The sequence below is a fragment of the Pteropus vampyrus genome, unplaced genomic scaffold (assembly GCF_000151845.1).
Source record: "Pteropus vampyrus isolate Shadow unplaced genomic scaffold, Pvam_2.0 Scaffold96, whole genome shotgun sequence".
NCBI classification, from domain to species: Eukaryota; Metazoa; Chordata; class Mammalia; order Chiroptera; family Pteropodidae; genus Pteropus; species Pteropus vampyrus.
Genome location: NW_011888877.1, coordinates 144,887 through 157,743, shown reverse-complemented (window position 1 = coordinate 157,743; position 12,857 = coordinate 144,887). Strand labels below are relative to the sequence as shown.

Genomic DNA, 12,857 nt, shown 5'->3' with positions numbered 1-12,857 from the left:
GATGTGAGGGAGGGAAACAATGAGAATGGCAAGGTTTCTGACCATGAGAAGGTTAAATCTGATTACAAAATTAAGAGATGGCAAATCAACGATAAGCAATTCAGGATAGTCACTATTTAAGTGCCGACTAATGCATTGGATACAGACTTGAAGCAATGTGCAAGTTGAAAAGGGAGGAAAGTTCCTGATAGTCTAGTGTGAACAAGAAAGCCTTCAGAGAGTGAGAGAAAGCTTATTCAAGCCAGGAGAGAAGACGTTCTAGGCTCGGTGAGCATAAGAAGAGGCATGGACGTTGGCGTGCATGTTCCTTAAAGGGTGAAGAGACTGGCCTGATTCAAGTAGAACATAACTGAAGAGTAGCAAGAAGTGAGAATATCTAAGTGAAAAATACCCAGATTATAGAGGCTCTTGAAACAAACTAATGATTTAGATTTGATTCATTTGAAAACAAAGAGTGATTGTGGGATTTCTAAGGAGTGACATTCCGAGAGCGGAACTGAAGGCCAGCCAGGCTGGAAGTCAGGGTGGATTGTCAGGGGAGGGTCTGGAGTTCGGACCCCAAGGGGAGGTTACTGTTATGTAAGGAGGGCACAGAGAGGGTGGGGACGACAAACCTGGAGCAAGAGAAACTTTTAAGTCCAAAAATTGTGTTAACTTTTAAAGAAATGTTTTTTTGTTTTTTGTTTTTTGGTTTTTGTTTTTTTTTTTTAAGGCAGGGGAGGAAAAGTCATAGATGGAATACACACTTGATTATATACTGTCTTATATTTTCACTATGATAAGCACCACGCCTAGGAGAGCAGGAGAATGTCAGCGCTATTAGGGGGAGACCTTCCTTTGAGAGGGATTGGTCCAGGCTGGTTGAGAGCAGGGCAGACAAAGGGCATTGTCCGTGGGCAGAGGAAGGAGCGGAGCTCCAGCAGGAAGACAGCACGAATAGAAAGGAGACAGCAAAGGGGCACACACACCTTTTAGAGAAATGGTGCTTTCTTTGAGGGGGGACAGCCTGGAGCTAGAAAGCCAGGGTCCCACTCAACTCCAGGAAAGGTTCACAGTGAAGCAGTTGGAGAACAAAAGAAACATGAGTCATGAAAAACAAAAACAAAAACAAAACAAAACAAGACAAAACAAAAACCACAGGAATAATGCGGTGTCACCGAAGTCAAGAGAGAGAGTCTTTGACCAACGATGGGTGGTCAATACTATTAAATTGTAAATTAGAGGCCAAGAAAGGTTAAGATAAAGAAAAAACTCACAGACTGGATGGCAACCATTTAAATAAAGTATTGACATAGAAGCTGGATAAGAGAGAGTTCATGAAAAATTAGAGATAACGAGAAATGTCTGTTCAGGTTGAATCCTTCTTTCCTAAAATTAGACCAAAATGGCCAGAGCAGCAGTAAAGCTGAGGTTTAAGACCCTTTGAGAGTTACTGATTTTACAGAAAGGTAATGAGCTTCAGAGACAGATGAGATGGACTCAAACCCAATTTTGCCACCTCACAAATTTCCATGTGCACCTCACAAATTTCCATGTGCCTTACCGCTGCATCTATTAAAAAACAAACAAAAGATCCCAGAATCCTTGCAAGGCTGTTTTGAGGATAAAGATAATATATGCTCGTATTCAGCACTGTGACTGGAGTATAATTTGTAAATAGATTTCTTTATTTTTCCCCTTTGTGTAATTCCAGATGGGTATGAAGTCTGTGCAATCTTTTCTTAAAATATTAAAAATAATTGATTTATGTATACATTATTACACATATAAATTCATGTGGGGTGCTGCTGGTAGGGTTTATAAGATTTTTTTCTCAAGATCCATTTCTGTGAGCGTGATTTGATGATGTCATTAAAACAAGTAGTGATTTTCTGAATTTCCTCAATATTTAGCAATATCGAAAACAAGGAGTTATTTTCTAGCTTCAAAATAAACTTTCCTTCTTGTAAAAAAAGAAATTCTATTCAGATCTACTCTTATTTTCTTTCTTGGGAAAGCAATTTCCCTCACTTGCCAACCTTTTCAACTTATACCAAATTGGCAGATCAAAGAACAGTCCTTGGAGTGGGAAGCCTGGAGGTATCATTATTAAAGAGATTCTCTGTGATAAATGGGACTATTTGATTCCTTTTAGATTGTTTCTTAGATATTATAATCAAATCACTTTTTAGAAAAGCTAATTTAATTTAATTTTGCTGTTAGATATAGAAGTGAAAACTAGCCGATTCCATTATTCAATCACAATTATATCACTATTGTTTTTGAAAGGGTTGACTTGGAAAGTTATTGAGGTACATAGTGAATTGTGTATTTCACTGACTGGTCGCTGTGGCAATTAACATCCCATCCATCCCATAAAGAGTCATGTGGCATAATTTCTTGCTGCACATTGTACCCCGAACTAGAGATGTGGAGTTAAAATGCAGTTCCTCAAGAAGTTGTAGAGTGAGAAGACCGACATGTAAGCTTGTAAATGGTTATACAACTTGACAAAAATGATAAATATGAACAACATAGAATAGTAGAACAGAAGAGAATGGTTGACCTCATTTTGGGGTCAGGAAAAGGCTTCCTAGATGGGACTGCTGAGTGGGACTTTAGAGGAGCACCACAGAGCATGCTTCCTGTGGGAGGCTGGCTATCATGGAGATGGAAGTGTGGGGGCTGCAAGCTACAGAGAGCGCGCCCAGCTTCTTCACACCAGTTTGTGATGAGTTAAGTCACTCCTCTGTGGTGAGCAGTGAGTGAATGGTAGAGAGGGCTCAGAACTGGGACCCTAACTGACTGACGTTCCTCTGCTAGGAAGTATGGAGCTACCACAAGAGAGACGGCCCCTTCTTAATGTTTTTCAGCTCCTCCTCAGCACAGTCAGTGCCTGAGGACATAGAGCGAATCTTCCATTTGCAGAACTGTCCTGTGAGTTGTAGGATGGATTCTGCTATATGGCTTCTAAAAACTAAATGCCACTTATAGCCTCATATCATTGTGATGACCAAAAAATATCACAAAACACTCCCTAGACAATAGCACTGTCCCCATCAAGAACATGGATCTTAACCTCTGAGCTCAGCTATTCAGTCTGTGGTCAGCCTCTAGGAGGAGGGGCTGTCCATCTCTGGGGAGGAGATAGGCAATTTATCGAGGCTTCGGGTTCATTTTCTTATGAGGTATTACCTACTATCCATTCATTCATTCGTTCATTCATTTATCCAATAAATGTTCATTTGAGCACTCATTACCCTCCAGACACCACGCCAAGTACTGGAAAAGAACACAGAGATACAATTAATAATAATAATAATAATAAATAATAATAATAAATTCCTGTGTCCGAATTGATTCTAATCATTGCTTCTTATTGCTCTTCTTAAAACTGCTGGCACCAGTATAACCTTTTTCCCAGAGGATTCTGAAATGGATCAACCCCAGACCTGGAAAACCATTCTTTGTTCTCTCTTCCATCCCAAACTATGCCCAGGCATGTTGTCCAGTGGACTCTAACAGAGGCTCCTGAATAAAATCAAAGACTTCATGAAGATACTCTAAGATGCAATGTAGAGAGTTTCCAAAAAGAATATAAAAATCTTCCTGTTGTCAAATTTCCAGGGAAATATTTAAAGATAAAGTCTTAAGGAAATTAATTCTTTTCAAATTTAATAATTTTAGACATTAATTTCCTTAAGACTTTATCTTTAAAGTTCAATACCAAAGTATGTTGCCTTTTTGCAGTAAAAGTTCTTAGAAATTAAAATCCAAACATTTCCTTCCCCATTTTCCTCTACTGCTCAAATTAATGGTTGGGGAAAGTACAGGATCTTGCAGTAGTTGTAATCGGAAGCTGTCTTCCACTAAATTACTTGTACAATTTCTTTAGAATCTTAAGTAGATTATAACATGCTCCACTACTAAAGAATTTTAAAAACTGAGAAATCACAAAATTCTCAGTATTTATCTATGTCTAGAAAACTTAGAACATAATTCAAGCTCCAGGTCTGAAGTAGTCATGCCGGACAGCACGTGCCAGCAGGATGCAAAATGTAGCAGAAGTGATGGTGCGGGGTCTTTGGGGCACAGTCCTAAGGGCACCGTTTATGTCTTGTTCATACGATCCGCATCTCCAGCATCGTTGGCAGCGCACCTGCCGCCCACACCGAGGCCCCCTGCATAAGTCCAGGGTGGGGATTTGACATTATCAGGGGGTGTGAGAGCAGATAGAAAACCTTGGCTTTGGCCACACTGGGGTCCAGGAGCCCATGTCCGTCGTCCAGAGGCCTCAGCTAGTCTATGTCAACTCAGTCAAGGGTAATCATATGGCAGCAGTGAATGAACGAATGCGAACACCAGCTCGAGGCTGGGCACCATGTCGTTCCCTTCCTTCACCTTCAGCGGTCATCTGTCCGCAGCCCAAATCCGATCTGATGACTCCCACAGCAGATGATGCAAACACCTTTACGGGAAATGCGTGGCTCTTCACAGTCTTGTCCCGATGTACTTTCCCAATCCGGCTTCTCCTGGTCTTTCACCCTGATCTCTAGGGACCTCAAGGGTGGGGGCGCTGTGGAGGCATGTCAGCTTTATACACCCCTTGGCCTTCCCCGTTGTGCTCTGTCTGGTTGGGGTGCAGTTAATCTTCTGTGGGTCTGGAAGGTCTCCCCTGACTTTTAAATACTGGTTCAAAATCTGTGAGAGATCTTTCCTGCCTCCATCATCTGGGTCCCCCTGCTACATTTAATTTTTTTTATTGTAGCACTTATTTTTCTTCATTTTATATATAATTTACACATATATATATGTTTAATTTATGGATTTCTTTCTCTTGCTAGTTTGTGAGTGTCAGATTAGTCTCTTGAATGTATGAAAAGTGCCTTATACATCCTTGTATACATAGGACCTAGCACAGAGGCCTGGCACACAGTACATGGAATAAAAAGGCTTGCTAATGTGAATGTGCTGATAAAAGCAGCAATGATTATAATAAAACTTTAACTTGCTTACCAGAAAAAGTACATTACCTAAAACTTGGCCAATCTAGTCTTTTGCCAAATGAGAGGATAGATTACCCAACTCCTGAGTCTCTTCTGGCTCTAACTTTACCGAAATCATATTTAAACTGGAGAGACAGCGCCATCTAATGGTAAATTTATTTTTTCTGTTTATTATGAAATTATTTCTATTTTACATATTTCTAACATTTTAAAATAACATCAGTGGTCATGGCTATTCGGAAGTTTATACATACCATGGTCTTGTTATAAATTCAATACCTGGATCTACGCACAGATGCTTGTTTTAGAAATACCATGCAGATTATGCAACTGGAGAAAACTCTTGTTTTCTAGTAATGTGTTTGAGAGAAATCCAAGTGTCCACTATTTGAACAGGCATTCGTCAGAGGCTCCTATAGCCAGGACTTATTCTGGGTGCTAGCAACACCACAGCGAACAATCAGGCTTCCCACCCATACCATCTACACTCTTGCTGGGAGAGAGACCAGAAAAAGTAAATAAGCAATGAATAAGAAACATTTTGATTAGAATACGAAAATACAACAGGAAGATGGTTGGGTTGGGCTCTCAGGAGGGGGCATTTGAGCTGAGATCCTATGGCAGGAGAAATGGTCCATGTCAGAGCTGGGGAGAGAGCACTTCCAGCAGGAGCGGCTGTGAGCACAGGCCTGGACTGGGGGGCTCATCCTGGAAGCAGGGGAGTGGGCGTGGGGCTGGGGGCAGGCCCAGACCAGACCAGCTAGGGGCTTGCAGGCCACCATAAACAGTTCGAGTTTAACTTAAGGTGCAGTGGGAATCCACTGGAGCATTTTAGACAGAGCAGGAGCATAATCTGATTTACGTTTGCAAACAGGCAGCTCGGTGGAGAATCCTGTGGCTGCTCTGTGGAAACAAAGCTATCGGGAAGATGTTACAGGGATAAAGGTGAAGGACGATGGTGGTAGTGATGGAGACGGAACCCTCTGGGGTTGATTTTGAAGTCAGAGTAGAAGAGATGTGGCATGAAAGAAGAGAGAAAGAGGAATCAAGGCTGACCGAAGTTTTAGGCTTGAGCCGCTTACTGATATAAAGAAGACTGGGGGAGAACAGGTTTGGGTTGTGGGAGAGAGGAATCACAGTGTTTCATTTATTAGGTATTTATCAAGTGCCTCTTATGTGCCAGAGACTCTTCTAAACATGAGACATAGCAGTTAACAGAGCAGACGCAACTCTGTGCTTTCACAGACTCCGCATTCTCTCCAGAAGACAATAACCTGAGTAATACGGACGGTAGGTAGAGGTAACGCATGTGCTGAAGGAAATACAAGGCAGGAAAGGAGAAAGGGAATGATGGGAGCGGTTACGTTATAAGTAGGGTGTCAGGGAAGGCCTCCCGAGTCAATGATATTTGAGTGTCATGGGAACGAAGGGGAATGAAGGGGGACAGGCCACGTGGGAATGGAGGAGAAGAGCATTCTGGGCAAAGGGAACAGGAAACGCAATGGCCGTGAAGCAGGAGTGTGCCCGGTTTGGTTGAGGAGCAGAGAGAACAAAGTGGAGACAGTAAGATGTCAGACCAGGTGAGGTCAGCGCGGGGAGCGGAGAGTAGACTCTTGGCCTGGCGTTTACACTGAGCGGACGGGAGGCAGTTAGGAGGGTTCTTAGCGGAGCGCTGACCTGGGCCGACTTACGCGTCAACTGTTTACTCTGGCTGACGTGTTGAGGACAAGCTAAAGAGGGACAAGGGTGAAACTGGGGAGCCCCATGGGGAGGCTGCAGTGACAACCCAGGCCACGATGACCATGGCTTAGACCAGCGTGGCCGTGGGAGGGGAGGTGAAGATAGTGATAGGCTTGCTAACTGTAACGATGAGTTATTTTAGAAATCGTATAGGACTTTCACACTGAGAAAAAGAATTAGGCAGCATACCAGGTTTTTACTGAAAATCATTATAATACAATCGATTCAATAGCAATTCTGTTCCTAAGTTAAAACTAGCTCAGGAATATCAATGGAAGATTCTTAATCATGAACTATTGTGACTTCAGGTCTATTTTAGTGTAAACTATGACTCTTCCTTGTGAATAATGGAGAACTAATGACCTATTTTTCTTTGCAGATATATGACGGGGACAGTGAAAAAGCCAACTTGGCTGGAACATTTTGTGGTTCCACCGTACCTGCTCCCTTTCTCTCTTCTGGTAACTTCCTGACAGTTCAATTTGTCAGTGACGTCACTTTAGAAAGGGAAGGATTTAATGCTACCTATACCATCGTTAACAGTGAGTAAACTGAGACGTTTTTAAATATTATGAAACGTGTATTAATGCACTAAAAATAATGCCAGGTTTATATCTAAATTCAATGTTAATTACTAAAGTCAATGTTAATTACCACCTAAGCTCAATGTCAATTACTAAGCACCATGTTAATTATTCTGTTTAATCCATGATATGAATTTAGTACAATTCTTAGTCAAGAATATATACCCTAAAACCTCCACACAATGACGTAAATATATAGCTCCTTTGGGCTGGAAGGGCAGGGAAGGCAGAATTTTAAATATTGTGTATGTGAGATGAGACATATTATTCTCTTTCCCCATCTCAGTGACTTGTGGTGGAACATACAATGCCACTTGGACCCCACAAAACATTTCGTCACCCATTTCATCCCACCCAGATGTCCCGTTTTCCACCTGTACTTGGGTTTTTGAAGCCCTTCCACATCATCAGGTCGAGATAACTGTGTGGATGTTACAGCTGCACTCACAAGACTGCCACCAGAATTACTTAGAGTTCCAGGACTCACCACAGGTAATAATCACAGGATGAATGACAGTCACAGCTAGTGACCTTTTTGCCAGAACCTGAAAAACACTCGAAGTAATGAAATGAATTGTCAGAATTACTTCTAGCTTAATGTCTTTTTCAGCAAGACGCAGATCCTCTCTTTGGGTGTGAAAAAACTTGAACTTATTCCTTAGGTCAGGAGCTCTCAAACTTGCACGTGCATTAGAAACACCTGAGTGTCTTGATGCACATGCGTACACTGGGCCCCACCTTCGAAGACTGAGCCCTCCACATAGCACCCATTACTGTGCATTTTCAATAGGCATCTCTGGTGCTTCATGGGCCACGCTTGGAGAAACACTTCTATTGTTAGTGGCATCTATGTATAGGGTGAGTTGAAGGGGTCAACGCAGAACACACAGAAATTAATTAGGCCATTTGGCCCCAGTCCAGTGGGACTAAACCCATGGTAATATAAGAGAGAGAGAGAGAGAAAAAAAGCTGTTTTGGTTAAAAAAAATGATGAGTCCAAATTGCCCATGGGATAAGATATTAAGGAGACAGTCGGACATAAAAGTGTGATACTGATAGGCAGCCTGAAGATTCGGTCGTCACCATCATATGAATCAGTAGGTAAAAAATGAGAGTAATGAGATTATCCAGGGAGCCATGAACTGAGGACTGCTACCTGTGGGGACACCTGGGTGTCTCTCTGCTCTTTGAGGACCAAAGAACTGACCCAGTTCACTTTAGGGGCATCATACTCCAACTCCCACATGCTGGCAGTGAAAGAGAATCCAGTCTATCGCTTTCTGAGTTTTCAAATTCTCCTCATTGTAAGTCCAGAGTCCCCTGTTTTGCACGTGTATCTTGGGGTGGGGAGTAGAAAAATCCAGTTTGGCTGAGTCCAGCGTGGAGCGAGGTTTGAGAAGTGCTGGCTGCTGAGTAGACCCTGGATTTGCTGAATGATTACAGAGCCGAGACCCTGAGGTGCATGCCATGCTCCCAGGGAGAGGGCAGGGCGCGAGGTCATCGTCATTCCATTGGTTCTCAGGACGCGCTTCTTAGTCCCCAGTGGTACGCTTCCCGGAAGGACTTAGAGCCATGTGGAACAAAGCCTTCGGCTAAAGCTCCTTTACTTTCCCACTGCCTTATGAAGCCAGGACAATGGGGATCAGGACAGACTGCCATCTGGGGGCAGACGTGCTCCTTACAGGGGACCAGGCAGCTCTGGACCATAATGGCAGCTAGATTGGCCTCAAATCAGACCCATTGTTTGTCACGAATGAATAATATCCTTCAATTGAATAAATAAAGAAAAGAACAAGGGTTTCAGCCCGAGTGGGAGGAAAGATAAGAAATTGACTGATAACTGATGGAAACTGGAACCCTGAAGGTGTCCAAGAGTAGAGATAGAAGACATAGTTGGAAGAAACATGTGGTGGAGGCATTGTAGGTGATGAAAAGGTCTGTCTGGGGAGCTGGCATCACGGCAGGCACCACAGAGAGTAGAGGTGAAAGTCACTGGTGTTGAAGAATACAAATTAGGATGTTCAATAGGTCGTCTGTGAAAACGCTGAAACCTCTAAGGGTTCAGAGAGTGACTCTGGGCTAAGATACCACAAGTCTTTAATTAAGGAAGGGAAGTAACCAGAGAGAAAGTAAGTGGAGATGATGAGAAGGGTCGAAGCGTATCTCTGGCCTGCTGTAGAGACCCTCGAAGGAGCGCTGGCTTTGATGCAAGGATAGAGGCCACAGTGAGCAACCTGGGAATCCCTGCCCCATGCCCCACCCCCACCCCACCCGGGCCCATTCCTTCTCAAGGAACTGTGGAGTCTGAGGAACGAATGGCCTGCACCAGGAGAAGCAGTTTCACACAAGGCCACAAAGTGGATGTGTCCAGGGGTGGTTAACGCTGCAGTTCAAGTTCAGTGGGCTACAGCAGGCATGGGTAAGAGAGGACCAACAGCAGGAGATGGTGTGAGACAGAAGCACAGACGAGTTCTGGGGGTTCGCCAGCAGGAGTGGGGAGTGGGCCTCTCGGGAGGTGCTAGGTATTAGAGGCGTACGTGTGTGTGAGAGGCAGCAGGTGTCCTGACTTTGGCACGAGTTGTCTTTATGAAAGGATAGAGGGGTTGGACCACATTTATTCTATCCTCCTGAGAGGGGATGAGGGCTGCCAAGTTTCACAAAAGGAGACAGGGACCTCATTACAGGCGTGAGCTCCCCCGTGGGATTCACCTCAGTGCTGACGGCTCTGGCTAGGTCTGTGACGGGTGGCGAAAGCTGGAGCAGTGCCAGGGCGCTGTACGGCCTTCCGGATTCTGGAGAACCCCAGTAGCAGAGCAGTAGCTCCAACAGTCGGATGTGCTCAGAGCAAGGGCACAGGCTTTGGCTGTGAAGGAGGAGAAGGCTCTTGTTTTCCAGGAGGCAAGTGTCTGTCTCGTGGTTTCAGTAGAAACTTGGCCTCCCTGCCTCCTGTTCGTTTCATTGAATATGAAACATTTGTATATCCCAAGGCCAAGGTGAGTCTCGTTGCCAAGCGCTTCGAACACTATACGTAGTTTCCATGGCTGAATATTTAAGTGTACTGTTACATGCAGTTTAATTTCCACTATGGCCTATTCTCTTTTGAAATGAAATCTAATGTGATTTGGCTTCCATTTCATTTCAGGATAATAGAAATCCAGGAACTCGCTTCTGTGGCAGAAACGCTTCAGCCATACCCACGTTTTATTCTTCTGCAAGAACTGCAATTGCCTTTTTCAAATCTGAAGTTTTTAATGAAAACTCTAGAGTGGGTTTTACCTATCAGATTGCAGGTGAGCCCTGGAGCTTTATGTTTGTTCAGGAAATCCGCCATTGTTACAGTTATTGCTGGAATGAACTCCTCTGAGTAAATTAGAGTTTGTTAATCCACAGGTGGGTTCTGAAGAGCTAAAGTGAATATCATACTAAAATGTTTAGAATGTTAGCATATCCTTCAAAGTCCATGTGTCTTCTTTAAAGTTCATTTAAAAATAGCCAAGTTATTTTATCAATCATCCACTTGACCACATAAAGAAATTACTATATCTTAGGAAATTATTTTGTAAAAACCAAGAAGCTTTGAAAGCTTTGATTACTAAAACTGAGACATTTATTTCCAGAGACCACTTTATGTAATGTTCTTTTCAAACTTGATTAAAACTAACGCGGCCTTTGATTAAAACAAATAAAAACACGCTGGGTATTTTTTTTTTTTTTTTTTGCCAGAAATGGTAAAGAACAATTTGCCAGTTCTATCAAAACAAATAATTCATCAAAAGATTTTCAGGGAAATCCTAAGACAAGATTCTGTGTTGGAGGTAGAGACTTTATGCCTTAAAAAAGGGTCTAATTGTCAGCCAGCTCCACCTCACAGCGGTCAGAAAAGTACAGAGAATGCCAGAACGTTCGCCTTCAAAGCTCCTGCTCCCCGTTTCCCGTACGGTTGTTTCACATTAGCCAGGCAGGCATTGCCCTGCATTTGCCCACGTGCCGTCCACCCCACCTCCTGGAATCCCGGTGATCTCGAAGGCAAACGGAGAGGCTGGGTTAGCTTTTTTCTAAAGTTCGTTCGGATTTACTCATCTCTTTGAATTATTCCTGTCAGGTTGAAAGAACACTGAAGATTGGGACACGTACATTAATTATGTTTTTTTTTTTCCCCTCTAAGATTGCAACAGAGCATATAATAAGGCGTTTGGCAACCTGAAGAGTCCCGGGTGGCCGGATAATTATAACAATAACTTGGATTGTACTGTTACTCTCACGGCCCCACAGAACCACACTGTTTCCCTCTTCTTCCATTCATTTGACATTGAGGACTCAAGCGAATGCAGACGTGATTTCTTGGAGGTAACGTACATTTGGATATCATGTAGATGAAGCTATTTAAAAGGTGATGACGGATCGCTTCAGATTTTTCACCTTTTGCTCTGCTACCGTTAATCATATATCCCTTACTCATTTCATTAACTTATCCATTATTCTTTCAGTCCATAAATACTTACCAAGCATCTTCTAGGTCCAGGCGCCAAAGGAGCAAGACATATTCAGGGCCCCCGGAGGTTCATCGTCCTGCGAGGAAGACAGACGGGACATTGCCAACTCCCACGCAGTGTGGGAGGGACGAACAGAGTCAGTCTGGGGACAGAGATGGCTTCTTGAAGGAAGTGCCGTGCGAGTTCAGCCTGGACGAGCCAGAGGGAAGTCCAAGGGCAAAGCACCGATTTTGGAGGTGGACGATGGCACTGACTTTAAGAAGCGTGCTTTGCGAGGAGATAAGCATGAAACCAAATGCTACCAAATCGTTCGTCTAATTTCCCTGATGCCACAGCGGGGAGAGTGTTTCCTTGGCGAAGCGTTCAGAGGAAGCGGGGGTGCGCTGTTCCTTCCTCCTCAGCACCATGGAGAGCTCTAGACAGGACAAGGAGGCGACCTTGCAGTTTGCCGTCCTCCTCCTACCCACCCTCTGCTCTGTCCCCAAACACACCAGGAGAGAAACCGGCTGAGCCTGGAGCCAGCAGGGCCATGCCACCAGAGAGCTTGCACCTTTGTAACCCCCGGGGCCACCAGCAAAGCTCCCCGTGCATCCTTTCTGCCCGACTTGGCGTCCGCTATTCAAGTGAGAAGGACCGTTGCGTTATTGTTCACAGAAGATGTTCTAAATGAGCCCATGAGTGACACAGATGGCGTGTAGAGCTCAGCGCCTCTGTTTGGCCATAAAGATCCAGAGCCCACCTGGGCGTCCTTTGCAAACTCTGGTGGAAATGAATTCATTCTTCAGAAACAGAGGTTCAACATAACACACTGGTATAAGCCGAGAATGCTGAATCCCTCTGTGGACGAATATGAATCTAAACCTTACCTGAAGCCCGCCAAACAGGCTTTGTTTCATATACGCCTGCATCTTCGGTGAAGTTTCCGAAAAGCTGATTGCTCCTCTCCACCTATTACGCAGTTTTATCTTCTGGGAAAGCACTCCCCGATAGAATTCATCAAAGGTCTTTGTTGATGGATAGTCTTAACCTATAGTGTAACAAGTCCTGGGAGAAAG

General features: G+C 43.8%; 1 protein-coding gene across 1 annotated transcript in view; it reads left to right on the top strand.

The window, feature by feature from the left end:
* The window catches only part of CUBN (cubilin), a 248,376-nt gene that overhangs the window by 228,958 nt on the left and 6,561 nt on the right, over positions 1-12,857 (top strand). Inside the window, 4 exon segments of the mRNA XM_023533142.1 lie at positions 7,105-7,267; positions 7,596-7,801; positions 10,452-10,599; positions 11,475-11,656. Coding sequence (XP_023388910.1) covers positions 7,105-7,267; positions 7,596-7,801; positions 10,452-10,599; positions 11,475-11,656 — 699 coding nt within the window.